The sequence below is a fragment of the Amphiprion ocellaris genome, chromosome 10 (genome assembly GCF_022539595.1).
Source record: "Amphiprion ocellaris isolate individual 3 ecotype Okinawa chromosome 10, ASM2253959v1, whole genome shotgun sequence".
Taxonomy (NCBI): Eukaryota; Metazoa; Chordata; class Actinopteri; family Pomacentridae; genus Amphiprion; species Amphiprion ocellaris.
The window spans coordinates 22295515-22312014 of record NC_072775.1 but is presented as its reverse complement, the minus strand read 5'-3'; the positions used below and the strand labels follow the sequence as shown (position 1 = coordinate 22312014).

At 38.7% G+C, this 16500-nt stretch overlaps 1 protein-coding gene across 8 annotated transcripts in view; it reads left to right on the top strand.

Moving 5' to 3' along the window:
• pde1cb (phosphodiesterase 1C, calmodulin-dependent b) overlaps positions 1–16500 on the top strand; it is a 124449-nt gene that overhangs the window by 72657 nt on the left and 35292 nt on the right. For all 8 annotated transcript variants that reach the window (XM_055014142.1, XM_055014144.1, XM_055014143.1 and 5 more), the window contains one exon: positions 15886–15999. In XM_055014142.1, the coding sequence (XP_054870117.1) occupies positions 15886–15999 (114 nt within the window). The remainder of the gene's footprint in view (positions 1–15885; positions 16000–16500) is intronic.

Genomic DNA, 16500 nt, shown 5'->3' with positions numbered 1-16500 from the left:
CGCTACAGTAAACACACATTTTTACCACCAGTTGATTTGCTTTTATTTGACCTCATCTCCCTCACTACTGTTTTTCCTATTCTGCTAATTAATGGCGTGAGTCATGGAAAGGCAACAGTAATTGACTGTGTCTGCTTTTTAGGTTTCATGCATGTTTGGTAAAATGTGTTATTCTCAGTGATACTGTGAAAGCAGTTGTGCCACATTTCACTGACAAAAAGTGACCTCATCACAGCGTAGAACCTGCCAAACTGTTAGATTATAATTAAGAAAAGGTTTTAACAGGGAGCTTTCTGATTTCTTGCACTTAGTCTGTTACACTGAGGGTTAAAGTTGAATCCTATTTTCTTGCTTGTTTGGGTTTTTTTTTCTACCAACAGATTGGTTTTGCTGTGTACTTCTAGTAGTACAAGCAACTATGACTGGACTGCTTTGATACCAAAGAAAACCTAAAATCCTGACCGTTCTCAGGCACCCATGCAATACAATATTCAGTCTTAGCAGCGTGCTATTTGGTCATGATAGTTTTAGCCACTATAGTTTACCATAGTTGTTTTTTTTTGGGGTTTTTTTGCTTAAACCATGGGGCAAATGTGAACTTAAATAGTTTCTTCATGATAGAGAGTACTTTTTCTAACTGCTAAGTTAATGTCATCATTATTTTGGCTTTAATCCCAAAATGCATCCAAATACAAATACAAGGGTACTTCAAAAAACGTCATGGCATAAAGATTGTTTCTGCTGCCTCACTATGCGTTTGCATACATATGCAGTGGCCTAAACACTCTTTATGAAGAACCCAAGACAGGAGCTGACTTTGGATGTTTTAATGGCAGCCGTGTAAAACTGTACAACAATGCATAACACATAAGAATAACACAGCAAGCATGGCTGCATAAATACAGACACAATAAATCAAATAAGTCTAAATAGACATCCTCAGAATACTCTTTTGCTGTTCTAACAACTAAATGATACTAACAAATGGTACAAATATCCGATATAATCACATAAACTTACAGATTATGCTTCCTGCAGTGCACCGTAAAACAGATCAGGCTCGAGGGACAACTTCAAAATGGATGATTCAAACTTGATAACTTTATTAAGCACCTGTACTTTACACAAACAAGGCCAGTAGATGATGCTTCACTAATTTAAGTATGTAAGGGCTTACATTCTGTTTATGTGTAGGAGAGGCAGAACATTGTTCTTGCATTATTTTTCAACATAGGCTCTTTTAACTTTAATGCACTTGGTTTAACAATGTTCAAGCTTTCCAGAAAAAGGTCACGTCTTGATCCTCCAGATTCTCCTCATCAGCACAGATGACGTCATCATCACTTCTATTTCAGTTTAGGAAATGGATAGAAGTCAGACAGTGCCAGGTTGGTTGAGTGAGGTGCAAATGGTAAAGCATCTGCACTTATAAAGCACTTTTCTACCTTTAAAATGTGCTTCTTATTCACTAATTCAAACAGCAATGGTGACAGAGGTGCCATGCAGGGTGTTTGCCTGCCTGACAGAAACAGCTTTGAGTTCAGTGTCTTGCCCAAGGACACTTTGATTTGTGTAGGGGCAGGGGATTGAACCACCAGCCTCCTCCGCTCTACCACCTGAGCCACAGTCGCTCAAGGTTCAGGAGTCAACAGTTCAAAGCCACATTTGGCTGCTGCCACCTGTGCTGTGTGGACGGGTGCATTGTCCTGAAGCAGCAACATGAACCTTCTAAGCTTTCTCCTCCTTTTAACCATTTGAGTTTTTGTGCACAGTGATACACGGCTTTCTAGTAAACAGTCATGCCCCAAAATGGGAGTTACAGCCCTTGTTGCTGGGTGAGAACTTTTTGAAGTACGCTTGTATGAGATACCTGCTTGCATTGTGTGAATATGCCGTCGAAGACTAGATTTGAAATCTAATCAAAGAAGTTCATTAAACCATGTTGTATAAATAGTGAGATTTTACCTATTCATTGGTTGGAGATTATGGTTGAATCAAACTTTGCTGTTATGGCTGTTCTGAATGAACTGAATTACACAAACCAACATGTTTCTTAGTATCCCTCCTTTAAGTATTTCCCAGACAGGTATGAAGTTTTCCGGTATTTCTGCCAGCCGTGTGTTAATCTGTGTGATTAGTCAGAGTTTCCCTTTGGCTGCTGGCCACAGTCTTAAGTGATCTACTGGGTGTTGCCTACTGTACTACAGCTACGTAACTCTGTGACGTGAGGCCTAGGTCATGCTGTTCATGCTGTACAGTACACACATACACAGAAGTAAAAGCACACAAAGTTTCTGTGATGCATCATTGTGCTGTAATGCTGCTCGTATGCAGACTGACTACACTTAAGCTGTTGGCTCTGTTTTATTTCTCTGCAGAACAAATGACTTCCCAGAACTCACAAATTGCTTACTGGGATTAAAGGAAATGTAGTTTGGATTTACAGAGGCTTTTGATTTATGGAATCACCACACAAATACAAACACGCACATGTGAGAGGATAACCACTCAGACACACACTTACACCCAGTGCATTTATATTTTAATTATTAGTGTCTGTAATCTCTGCTAAAACATGGTGTTGCTCTTTATGTAGCCAGGCTGCAAAAGGCGCCGTACTCTCCACTAAATAAGCATTATAATTATGTCAGTCACAAAGCAACACAAAATGAAGTCTTTTTTAAGCATGAACTCATGAACTCTAAGGATGAACATGTCTTTAAATGGTAATAGTATTATTGAATACCTGTTTTGCAGGGTTTTTTTTTTTATTAAGTGCTGTCTTCTGCAGTGTTTATTTTGATAAACTTTTACAAATGTGGCTTTTAAAGGTAATTCCAGTATATTACAATTTGGATGTTGTTATCTTAGTTTTGGGTAACTTAAGAGCTGAGATCTCAGCAAGTCACATGCACAATAAATGTCAGCAGTGAAACAATAAGATGCTGGTAATATTTTGGTTGAACTTGTCTGATTGCTTGTGGTTTTGTCCCATCAGGCTTCGCTGTCCTTGCCATCTTTCCACATTTTAGGGATTTACTTTTCTGATGACATTCTGTCTATAGAAACAAGTGTTATGATTACAAGCTGTACTACCACAGATTAGTCTTATCAATTTTAAAATGATGAATTAAAAAAAAAAAACGGTGTTCGTGGCTGAGGAGAGTCTCCATGCTTACTATCAATCGTGAGGTAAACCCTACCTGCGTATCAGTGGTTGTGCAGTTTATATTGTGAATTTATAGTGCTGAATTTCACACAGAGCTTGGAAATGCATAAAGAGTTAGGCAGAATGCTAAAAGCCCATATGGCAGATGAATGCTCAGCCTTTTACAGTGATAACTTGGCTGCTGGTAAATCAAACACCCACCCTCTGCTGTTGCCAAATGGTTCATCACCTCTCATTGACTGTGTGCAGGATGGAATTTGCTGAAGCTGACTCTTTTATGTCTTTATGTCGACATGGGTATGACAATGAAGCACGTGCACATTCGCTTTAACGTTATCCTGATTTCCAGTCAGTGTTCTTACTATGGTTTTAAATTTGTTAAATGAGTCATACTTTGTGTCAACCCCACAGAGTTTGCTTATGGTTACTAAGCGACCTGTCAGAATCTCCTGTCCAGTGTTCTGTTTGAGCAAAGCGAAGATGAATTTACAGCTTCAGAATGAGAAGTGCAGCAGCCTTCTCTGCCCTTCATGGTCTCGTTTAGAAAAGATTTGCTTTCCACAAAGATCTTGCCTGGGGCAGCTTTTGAGCTACAGTTCAGATGCTACACAACTCAAGGTTGTTTCATTTGTATAATCCAAGTGGACTGCTGAAGGTGGTGGTATGCAAGGCTGAGCTTTAGTGATAATGACATGCTGTTTCTTTTATGCTACAGCAGAACAATTGTTCACTTATTTCAAATCGCAAAATGAGACAATGTAATTAGCAAATCACCAAGGCAGCAATTTAGGATATATATGAGGTGTGACTATTAAATAATGCGACTAATGCTGTAATTCAGTTTTATTTAATTCAAGCAGACTGAAACTTTCAGGGGTTATTTAGCCTTCCCATTGGTGATTTGACTAATAAATTCAATCTCATTATTGAATAGCCACACTTCATATATTTTGCAACTCATCTGGCCAAGGGTTTAAACTGTTCTGTCAATGATATTACAAATTCATTCTGTCCTTCTTGTGTGACAGTCAGGATTTTGGTGAAGAGCAAGGTTTTTTTTTTTGATTGGAAATGGCACAGGTGTCTCCCAAAAGATAATAAGACAATGTACAAGAGCCATCATTGTGAAAAAATAATTTCTCAGCTTTTCTTTACATTTGAACAAAAATGGGGGTGTCCAAAATTATTCATACCCCTTGCGATCTTTCACAGTCTATGGGAAAATCCAAGGTTCCATACCATTCCAAATGGTAATTGCAAATGGAAAATCTCAGAGGACGTGGTCGGAAGCCAAAAGTGACACCTGTGCTGGCCAGGAGGATAATGAGAGAAGTGAAAAAGAATCCAAGGATCACCACCAAGGCCATCCTGGAGAGTCTGGGCCCTGCTGGTGGCAACATCTCAAGGCAGACAGTCCAACGGACACTGCACACTACTGGGTTCCATGGAGGCAGACCAAGGAGGATGCCACTTCTCCAGATAAGGCACACAAAAGCCCACTTGGTCTTTTCAAATGCTCATCTGGACAAAGAAGAAGACTTCTCGTCTTCTGTTTTACGGTCAGATGAAACAAAAATGTAATTGTTTGGCCACAATGATGTAGCCTTCATTTGGCGTAAGAAAGGAGAAACCTCAACCCTAAGAACAGCATCCCCACTGTCCAACATGGTGGTGGGAACCTCATGCTTTGGGGATGTTTTTCAGCCAGTGGACCAGCGAACCTAATCACAGTAAACGGCACCATGAAAAAATAGGTATTCATCAAGATTCTCAACAACATTATCAGGCAGTCTGCAGAGAAACTTGGCTTTGGGCACCACTGGACATTTCAGTATGACAACGACCCAAAACACACAGCAAAAGTAGTGAAGAAATAGTTAGCAGTCAAAAACATAAACGTTTTGGAGCGGCTCAGCCAGAGTCCTGACTTGAATCCAGCTGAGAATTTGTGGAGGGAGCTAAAGATCAGGGCGATGGCAAGGAGACCCTCCAACCTGAAAGAGGTGGAGCTCATCGCAAAATTTGAATGGACAAAAATACCAGTGGAGACATGCACAATGCTGATCAGCAATTATAGGAAGTGTTTGATTGGTGCAATAGCCAATAAAGGCTTTTCTGTTGATTATTGAGAAGGGTATGAATAATTTTGGACATGTCACTTTTTTATTTAAATGTAAATAAAAGCTGAGAAATCATTTTTTCCATAATGATGGCTCTTGTACATTGTCTTACTATCTTTTGGGAGACAACTGTGTCATTTCCAATAGAAAAAAAACAAAACTTGCTGGTTGAATAAAAGTAACTGTATATATATATATATATATATATATATATATATATATATATATATATATACACAATTAGATATTTTCCCCACCCCTAGTATATGTTACACCATTTAGTGTTGTGGAAATAGCTTGGATTATTATAAATTTATATTATTGCACTGATTATTTGTATCTTCATTCAATAAACTGACCAGTTTGTGTCAATATAAACAGTATTACTGAGTTAACTTGACCTGGAGTAGGAAACACCCAAAACAATGCTAATAACATATCCTTGTTTGTCATATGCACTTTTAGTACAACTAATACATTTGTGACAGTAAAGTAGAACCTAAAGCATATTGTTTCAAACTCTGTGATACTGTCAAAATAACACAATTTTAACAATAATAACAACAAAACAGAACCAATTGTGGGCTAAAACAACTTGTGTCTTTGTGTTGAGGGCGTATCGTGTCTCACAGCATTGCTAATTTTGTTCATTTTCCGTGACTGCAGACAAAAGGACAAGAGATTCCTCAGAATAGCTCATCGGTTTCTGTTTGGTGCCATAGATGAAAGGTGGATGCGGAACATGAAGTATATTACAGGGTCTAATCATTGAATGTGTGTAGTCTTGTTTTGCATCCACAGTAAGGTTTTGGACACGTGTCTGCATGTCTTTGTGTTCCATTAGAATGAAAGGATTTCACCTTCTACAATATGTAGAAATGGTTGTGATCCAACAGATTCCCTTTCTCTTTGTTTCTTGTGTTCATACTGTTATTGAAAATTTTTTACCATCACCGTGTAGTTTTGATTGGCAGACTTTGACACGAGTGGGCTGCATTCAGCCAGCCACTGATCTTTTTTAAGGTTTCTTGTGTCCCACGCCATTCTTGTCACATCTGTCATTTGCAGCCTCCCACAGGAGAAGCTTTGTTTAGAACAGATATTGGAACTTTTTGAAGGAGTTACCAATTTTGCTCAGAGAATATGCTCGCAACAGTGTTTGCAGGTTTATTTAGAGCCAGCAACAGCAAATGAAGCATTCAGCCTGAGCCTGTCGTAGCTCTTCCCACTCAAGACTGGATGGCCACCAACGCTTAGTGTGGGTGTCACATTAACAGCTGTATTTACATACAACTACAGCATTTAGCTCACGCTACATAGCAACTCCCAGGCATTTAAGGACATTTTAATAGGGCTCACTGGCTTTTACTGTCTGTCCTTTAGAATTTACTAAATCCCCAGAAAATATTTGCCCATGTGTGCAACATTTCAATTAATTTTTTATTTGCTGTTTCCCAAATTTGCTTAGTATTATTTCTTTTTAAACACACAGAAAGAGAGCATTACCATGCTCTATAAGTAATTATATAGCTTGCTTTTTAAACTAAAATGCTGTTTTGCATGTTTTTTTCCATACAAGTTATACATTTTTCAGAACATCTTTCAGTCATGTAAGTACAGTATGAACCTGCATTCTTTTTAACATTCAGGCAACATGATGCTATTTTAGTAAATTATGGTCCCACTTAGAGTAGAACAGATGATAAATCAGAGCATGCTTCAGGGTGTAGCTACCTTTTGTTTGATGTGTCGCTACTGTATGGACATGCATAGTGTCCTCAAGTTCTCAGTCAGATTTACCCACTCAAATGTCACATCTGGCTTCAAAAAGACTAAATGGCATTGGTAAAAATGCCAGACTCAAGACCTCAAAGAGGTGGTCCACAAACCAATGGGTGACACCAGGCTGCCATGTCCATGTCTTATACAGTCTGTTTTATCAATACCAGTCGTGGCAATAGTCTGTATGCAAAAAAACCCAGCCAAAAAATCAGCCACTATCCAGCAAAAGCAATGTTAAAACTATCTGCATTTACACTACTTTTTTATGTTTTATAAAGTTGCATCTCTCACAAATAATATAATGTATCATAGTACTCTCTTTTTCATCATAAAGAGATGTGTTTGTTGCAGAACATCAATAGATTAAACAAGAAAAGCACTCAGAGAGCACAGTACTTCGCCAGGACTGTTCATTCCCTGACCTTGCGCTGAACATAGGCATGTGTTATTCATGTGTGCATTTTGTATGGATACCAAATCGACTGACCTACATATGTAGTGGTCTGTGGGAATTGATGGGACTCGGAAACACCCCCACACTTTAGTTAGTTGTTCCTTGTATAATTTCTGATAAGTCGGCAGCGGTGGATTTATATTAGGTTCGCAATTATGTGATTGTCAGCAGGCAGCTGAGGTAGCGTTCACTTGTTGTCATAGTTACAATGACGCTGTGATGCTATCAGACACTGCGCCGCTATTTCAATAGGAAATCCTTAACAAATCCATGGATCCAGACTACAAGCAGCATCACTGGCAAAATCCAATGAGGTGGTCCTTGTGTCATTTCTGACCTTCCCTGAGAATTTAATCCAGACCCGTTTGTCCATTTTTGAGTAATGTTGTGCAGAGACGGAAGGAAGGATTCACGTGCGCCGATTGTCACATAACTCCACCACCTTGCTTGGTGGAGTAGTAAACAGAACAGCTGAAAAACTGTCACGTTCACAGTAATCAATGAAACAGTGTTCTGGGCAAAACAGTAATTTTTTTTTCATTGTTTGATCAGACACGTATTCCATATCAAACCATGCCTCCGATTCCTGCTTCGCTCCATCTGTCTTATCAAACTGTAGGTGTCCCAGGACTCCTGGATTGTATTGATGAATCTCCTCTCTGCTGCAGTTACAAATCACAGCAGAGGCTGCAGAATGTATCTGGTTCCACAGCTTAACTGAGTCATCATGTTTTTGCAGGCCTTGTTCCGCTTATCAGCCCAAAACCTGTATGTGTTCCCTGAAAGCACGCTAATCTCCCTTGGTGATTACATTGACCCCAGGCCATTGATTACACACCGTCTACTGTAGGTTAGAATGTCATTGGAACACAGGCGGTGACCAGTCTTTGAATCCTGCCAGTGCTCTCATTCCCCTCTGCTCAACCAGCCGCATTTATCCCCCCTTGGTGTTCTGCTGTGTGGAAAATAGGCTCTGACTGTTGTCAAAGCAGAAATGGACCTGTTTTTATGATGTGTTAGGCCAGAATGGGATTCATTTCATTTTTACATTTTTTTCCCAGCGGGTCTGCAGGGAGTGTTTTTTTTTTTGCTTGAGTGACAATGCAGTTGTATGATGTTGGATGTTCTGCTCTTTGAAGTCTGTGGAAAGCAGTAAAAAGTGGGTGTTCTGAGTTTATCACATGGCAGGATACTATTGGTAATCATACAGTCAAATGTAAATGCTTAGAAAGAATCTTTTTGGACTTGTACTGCCATGCATGTTAAAGCCAACACAGCCAGAATCCAGTTCAGATTTACCAGAGGAATCCAGGCTTGATGCGCATTTAGATTTGGATTCATTATTTTACCACTATTTCTTTGGTGCTGTCACTTTTAAAAAAATTTTTTTACATTTTTTTTACAGTACTCTATTAACCATCTGAACCCCAAAATCTGCTGATGACTTTTAAAGGCAGATTATGTTTAGAAAATACACTGTTTATTAAAATGAATGCAAAAGGTGACCCATGGATTGACATTGTACTTCCTCGTACACCTCATATACTCATATACATTGGCATCGTTCCCTTACCAGAGTTTAATATGGCATTACAAGCATTAACATTTGTTAACGTTACATTAAAATGATGTTTGGCTAACACATGTAAAATTACGTCAAGGGGTTGCACCTTATATGAAATTTGATAAAATTACAGTTAGCATTGATGATAATAATTTCATAACATTACGGTAAGCCTCTCCAGTAAATCATTCAGCCACGATTTCTGCCCTGCCAAAAAATCCTGAACACAAAAATGACAAAAATCCACAGTTCAGTCCCACATAGTTCAGTCTTTTGATATGTCTTCAGTAATTATTTTCTGACACATATAACTGATAAGGAAATCTCAGTATTTCCTTTACACAGACTTAATCACCCTTTTATTCAAGCTCACTTCTGGCTGTTACAACACTTCTTGGGAGGTTTTTCTTCGTGGACACACACCAAGGGAAGCCCCAGTTTGACACCAGATCGCTCCAGTCCTTTCATTTCTTTTCCATTTTTCACTCTGAGCAGGTCAGTTGAGGCCAAAGAACTGGAGGCCATAAGAATAGCAGAGGAAAACGCTCTCAACCTGAATTCTAACTCTAATCTCCTCTTTGTGCTCTCTGCTCACCCCTATGAGGGAAAACAAATAAATCTCTCATCTTCAGATATAGAGGCAGACAGCTGGAGGCTCATGTCTTTGCTTTGCTCTGTCACAGGCCTGCTTAACCCAGCGGCTACTCAAATGTGACAATTTAGTGGAGAAAGAAAGCATCTATGAGATAATATCTTAGACTTTGTTGAGAGAATGGTTAGGGGGTGCTATATAGTTGTTAATTATTACAAAGGAAACAAATGTGTATATTCCGCTATATATTCTGTTAAAGCAAAGTATTGCTTTTCTAATCATAATCCATTTGTTTTTTGGTCCCATGCTCATGTAAATGCACTTGTCCTACCTGACCTCTCCAGTACAGAACCCCATAAAGAACATTGTGCTAATTCACCTCTTAACCTGCATGAACTCACTATTAAGCCACTCACAGTTCATGTACAAAGCCAAAGGTCTGTGATGATGCTTCCAGCAAGCCGCTGCACCTTCGTTTTTCACATCAGGACACAAGTACAAATGGCAGGATTTACTTTGTGGATTTTTAGCTTCTACAGCTCAGGCATTACCAGCTGACCCTGCCTGGCTGCAACTGCCTGTGAAATATTGAGCTGTCAAACAGGAGACATTGCATTAGTCTGAAAAACACACATCAAACATCCTGAACATTGGCTATGGATCTGACCAAGGCTGTGAGCCGTGTGCTCTGCATCTCCAATAAGCCTTCTGTCACAAATCTGCAGATGACACCATGTTGTTCAGTAGGGGAGAACGACAAACGTTTAAGCTGCTTCTACGCTGGTCACAAGTTTATTTATACATTTACAGTCTGCACAGAGTGTATGACACTATCTTTAGACTCTACATACACACTTCTTACTTACTATTGGACTACTACTATGGTATTCGTCATATCCATGCTATCAAACAGAGCGTTTTTATATTTAACCGGGGACACGTGTATTTAAGTCTGTAAGAAGGCCAGCATGTGTGGGCAGCAGGCTTAGTTGTTTCACTCCTCCCATTCGGGTCAAACTTGTGAAATCATCCTCTGATTGAAGGCACAGTACTTTGACACCAGCAGCATACTTGTTGCTAATGAAATTTTGAGTTTCTCAGACACTTCTTTTTGCAACAAAGTCACTCTGCTTTATGGGCACCCAGTCCTGGCAGTTGTTTGAAAGCTCCATCACTTGTAGAAGGTTTTTCTGGCAGTGGATTGATTTCTTTCAAATAATTTGGAGATCTTTTTTCATAGGCACTCACAAGCTATTTTTGCTAAAGGCCTTAGAGAGCTTCTTAGACCTTGGCATGGTGACACCAAACACTTCAGCAGCAATGAGAACAGCAGAACGTAGACGTCAGGGGTTTAAATAAGACAGCTTCCACCTGTCACTCCCTCAGGAGGTTCTAATCATCACCACCTAATCTAAACGCCCTCATTCTAATTTTATGGATTTGGATTTGAAAGTGTGATAAGTAGGACTTCTGGCTGATGTCTTTTCATTTATTTAAATCATGAAAATGACTTAGATGTTAGTTTTTCATGTCATGTGTTAGACCTTTACGTATTTAAAGGAGGATCAAGTGTTGGTTTGTTCAAATATGCTGAAAAAGCCAACAAGCCATGAGATTATTTTCTCACATGCCAGTGTACATACTGAACGTTGTAAGTCGCATACAGTGTCAACACAGTCCAATACATTCACCGTATCTACCACTACTGCCAACTTTATCTCATCTATATGTATAAACAATACTCTCAGGATAGCAGTTTGAACAAAATTTCTTTCAAGGCAATCGTCTCTATATACACTCATGTTAATATCTGCTCACCACGGCTGGTATTTACGTTTATATTTTTGTTGGCTCTTTGTTGCTGTACAGTGTCGCTGCTACGTAGTGTGTCTGCTTAAAAGTTAAAAGCATCTTGATTTCAAACAAATGTGAGATTAGTCAACTGGGACTAATCGTCACTGATTATGTTAATTTATTAATCATTTAAGTCATTTCCTGTGCAAAAACGGCCCCAAAAATCGAATGATTACATTTTGTGAAATGTGAGAATTTACTGCTTTTCTTTAACTCTGTCAGTTGAGAATATTTGGATTTTGGACTGTTGCGTGGACAAAGTGAAATAACTTGAAGGCAAATTCCTATCGTATCAATATTCTTTAACTTTTCTTACAATAATAATCATGTACAGACTGAAACACATCCTCTTCACATATACAGAATGTCCTAATTGCGTCAGTCTGTTTGTTATTGTTGGGTTTTCTTTTGAAGTGTTATTTTGTCTAACAATTTCCATCCATGTCATTCAATTTATTAGGCATACAGAGGGTAGATTTCCTTTTCTTCTTATGGTGCTGATGAAAGCTTATTTTTGATAACAGGTTAAGCAATTTTGTTGTTACTAATAAAAAGAAAAGTGGAAATTAGTTCACTGCCTCATTGCTAAGTGCTCAGCTGCAGCAAATTACACGGCTGTTGCTCCACTGCCCTAGCAGCTTTTTCTCTGCCATAAACTGAATTTTTCAGCTGGCTCTGTGCCCAGGAGTTACTTTGGGCCTGACCTGTGCTATTAACCCGGCGTGTTGCCTCCCTTGGTAATGACAGCAGGTGAATCGAGCCAATTTTGTTTTAGTTGGCAGAGACATTAATTTATTGTACATCTTGGCACTCAGTTCATCACCACAAATCCTTCTTCCTGCTTTTTTTAAGTGTCTAAACAGTGTACAGCCTCGAAAAGCTTGTTTTTGAATGGTTGACTTTGTCCTGAATCCAACAAAGCAAAAAAATTAAAAAGGAAAAAAAAAATCTGTTATTACTTTCTTCTTTCATCACAGTGCATTCATTCTCCCTACAAAACCCTCCTTGATGCTCCACATCTAGTAAAATGTCTTTTCATTGAACAAAAAATGTATTGTACAACAAAAGCTATGAGCCGGTGTCAAAGCTTTTCTTTCTTTTTATTTTTTTTACAGAAACATATTTCAGTACTTGTGCTAATGTCATTCAAAATGAGCTTTCCAAAAAGGCACAGCAAGCCTGCTCTGCTGCAACAAAGATGTAAAGTCCAAGCAAATGACCAACAGAAGAAATTTCAACATTGTATGGTGAATTATAGTCTGACATGGAGATTCACTCAAGGAGGTATTCTTGTGTATTAGCAAGGAGGCTCACTGGCACACAGCTGCTCCTAATAACCATCATTAGTGTCATCCAAATCACATGTGCAGTGATTCTACAGTTGCAGCTCGGCCTTCATCCATTCACTCCCTGTGATTCTTAAAATGGCTGTCAGCATCTTAAAACTGATATCAGCATGTGAAGCAGCTGTTGTCATAGTTAAATGAACTCATTTATCTCCTTCATGCAAACGTCTTATACCATCAGATCATTTGTCTTTTGCCCTTTTGTTTTAGGCAGCGCTGGCAGCATGACTCTGGGGATGGCAATGTCCTCCCATCACTTTGGTTCACACGATCTCATTTAACATTTGCATTTCACAGACAGTCTTGTGTGCCGACTCTGGAGATTAGCTGTCTCCACAGAAATAAAATAATCTTCCTCATATTTTCTGAGAAATGGTTGCTAAGTTAGTTTTTATGTCACCGTTGGTTTACGGTGATGTGATTTACAGGCATATATCTTCTACTGGTAAACCTTTGGATCCTGTCTGTCGCCGGCTCTGAGGTTTATTACCTGTGACGTCTACAGCACTTTTTATTGTGGTGCATATGTCAAGGATGGGTGGTCCTACTCACTGGTATCGCTTTATCTCTAAAGCTCTCACTGGAAAATGACCATGGTAGCTTTCAGTACTGCTTTCAGACTCAGATGTACTTCATCAGATCTCTATTAACTGGCTCTGGCTTTAAGTTTTACAAGTTAAACCTGAACTTGAAAAACGCTTTTATTTTAGTTCACATGATTCCCAGAGCCATATCCATCCATCAAAGTGGATTCTTAGTCTTTCCTTTTAACCACTATGGTAATGTCCATTAACTTTTAGTACTTTTTTTTTTTTTTTTTTTTAGCTTTTTTAAAAATCTTTCTTTCTTTCCTCTGTATTTTTGTGATTTGATTCTGTCAGCATTGAAAAAGAGGGCTGTTACTCAGCGCTTTCTTCAGTTTCAGCAAAGGTCTATCTGATGGACTGGTCATGAATCTTTGTCTACTATCAAGCACCACCCATGGTGATGCTTATTCATCAAGTTGAGGTTTGGTTTTGCTTTCACCCAGCACCATCATCTGGTTCAAATTAGTTTGTCCAGTGTTTTGGTTTATGTATATTTTGGTTTAGTGTGTTTGATTTCTTACCAAATACATGCTAAACTAATTACTTTCCTAATATCCTTATATGAGCAGTTGCATCAGAGTAGTGCTGTGGTGACGTTCAGCTTCACTCAGCTTGGCTGCAGACTCTTGTCTGCTTGCTAAACATCTTGCCAGACATTTCTGAATGAATATGAAAATCATGACTGTCTCTTTTGCAAAGATGGAGAAACGGCATTCCAGCATTTCCCACCTGAAGACATTGTATAGCACACAAGTTAGACTACATGCCATCCCTCTATTTTTGATAGCTTCTGTCAACACTTAAAAGGTTTTCAAGTGTAGTGATGACATATTTTTCAGACATCATCCAAGAAACATTTACCTTTGCTTGGTAAAAATTGCGACTGCTGTCAGGGAATTTAATCAATGAGTGCACTGAAACCTCCGACTCTCCCCACTTTCTGTTTAATAATTCAGCAACAAACGTAGCCTCTCTGGGCAATCACTGTGAAACGGAGCGTGTGACCTCCAGCACAGCAGCAGGTGGTATGCTGCAAGAGGTTGCAGTGTGCAAAACTGGAGGATGCTTTTCTCTTTCATGCTATTTCTGGTGGGCAGTCAGGGCTTGAGAATATTGGGAGCAATACAACAAACAAACTGATGTACTGGCACAAGTAAATTAGTATTTAAATGTGTAAGAGAGGGAAAATGTAGTATGATCTTTTTAGTAATACTGTACTTTAGATGCCAGCCATGTTACCAAGTCTCTCAAATATTCAATTTGTTAATTTTTTTAAAATCTGTTACACCTACATTACAAGATTAATTATGCATTTTGCAAAAGTACCTCATTATACTGTACTGTAACATCAGTAGGCTGTTAGCAAAACACTTTCAATTTGTATCAGTAAAACATTTTTAATCATATCTTTAAACTTTTACATGCAACGACACTACTCTTTTTTTTTTTTTTTTTTTTTTTTTTTTACAGTTTTGTACCGCAGTTAAAGCTGTAATAACTTTAAAAAGTACTGCACTGTCTTCAGGAGTTATTGTTGGAGGTGCAAAATTAAAACGGGATCTGAAACAGAAAATGATACAAGTGACACTGACCGAGTTTTGCAGACAGTTTAATAAAATGGAGTTATAGATGATGTCAAAAGCCACACAGTAGAAGCACCTGGAACTGCAATATCAAAGCTGTGCTTATTTTATATGGCCACACATGCAAATGAGTCAAAGCAGAGTCTGCACACATCAAAAATGTGAAATTTTTAGAATGAATCGACTTTTTAAGCAGGAGGGATTTTGACTCGTCGCAGTAGTAAAAAGCACAGGCGGAACTAATAACATTAACAATTGCTCAGTTCCAATTAAGTGTCCCAGTAGTGATCCAGCATGTAAAGCACCAGCGCTGTGCTGCTCACACAAATACATAGATAGCATGCAGCCACTATTAATACTATTAATTTCTCTGTGTTTGACAGGTCTATATGTGTCCTAAGATGAAAGCCCACTGTGTACCTTTATACTTATGCCAGTCTTTTATGAAGGAAATGTTATTTTGATAGGGGGAGACTAAGTCAGAGCTTAACTGAACTAAAAGGAGAACCCTGATGTTTTATTTGGTTTTCTGCTCTCATACTGCTGGTCAGTCACTTTGTGTGGGTGGGAAAGCCTGTATAACTCAGAGTACAATTAAATTCAGCTTACAGGTCAGATTGTATTTTATTTGCTGTCTTTTGCTGCCTTACTTTGTGATTCAGACTGAGGGGACAGATTTATGTTCACAAGAGAATAAAAAAAAAAAAAAAACGTCTCCTATTGCAGCAGGCACCCAGACAAGATTAATCCAATATCAGCTGCAATTAATTTGTCATGTCAAGATGGCAGGGGTGTAATCCCATTTGTTAAATGACTGTTGGATCTCTGTTTTAGATTACGATGTCTGGTGAAGCAACTGGAGAGAGGAGAGGCTTCCCTCGCTGACCTCAAGAAAAACCTCGAGTATGCAGCATCTGTGCTGGAATCTGTTTATATTGAGGAGACAAGGTAAGAAAACACTCGGTTTTTACAGTGGAACAAGTTTTGACATGGTTCATTTGTTGAGAACAATAGCGCAGCACTGACAATGGCCAGACTTTGCAGAACTGATGACTGTAATTAGTGTGGCAATTGACTTCAGCCCTTCAGTTTCTATGCCTGGTTCCAGATTGTCACCCATGTAAGAGACTGTAACCTTAGCCTTTAATACGTGTACTCAGATACTGTAATACTTTACCTACCTCTGCATTACAAAAGGAAATGTTGTACTCTTTACTCTAGAGCTCAACCAGTATAGATTTTTCCAGACTGATTCTTATTATTGTTAGTTATCAAGGTGAACAATGAATGATGTTTTGAGCAGATAAATGTAGGATTGGCTGAGTCATGGAACAGTTATACTCGATATTACATTTCAGTCCGTTTCTCATATGAATTTCAAATACAGTCTCAGGACCTATGTGATGAATCAGATTGAACCATTCCAATCATATCTGACTATAATTGACC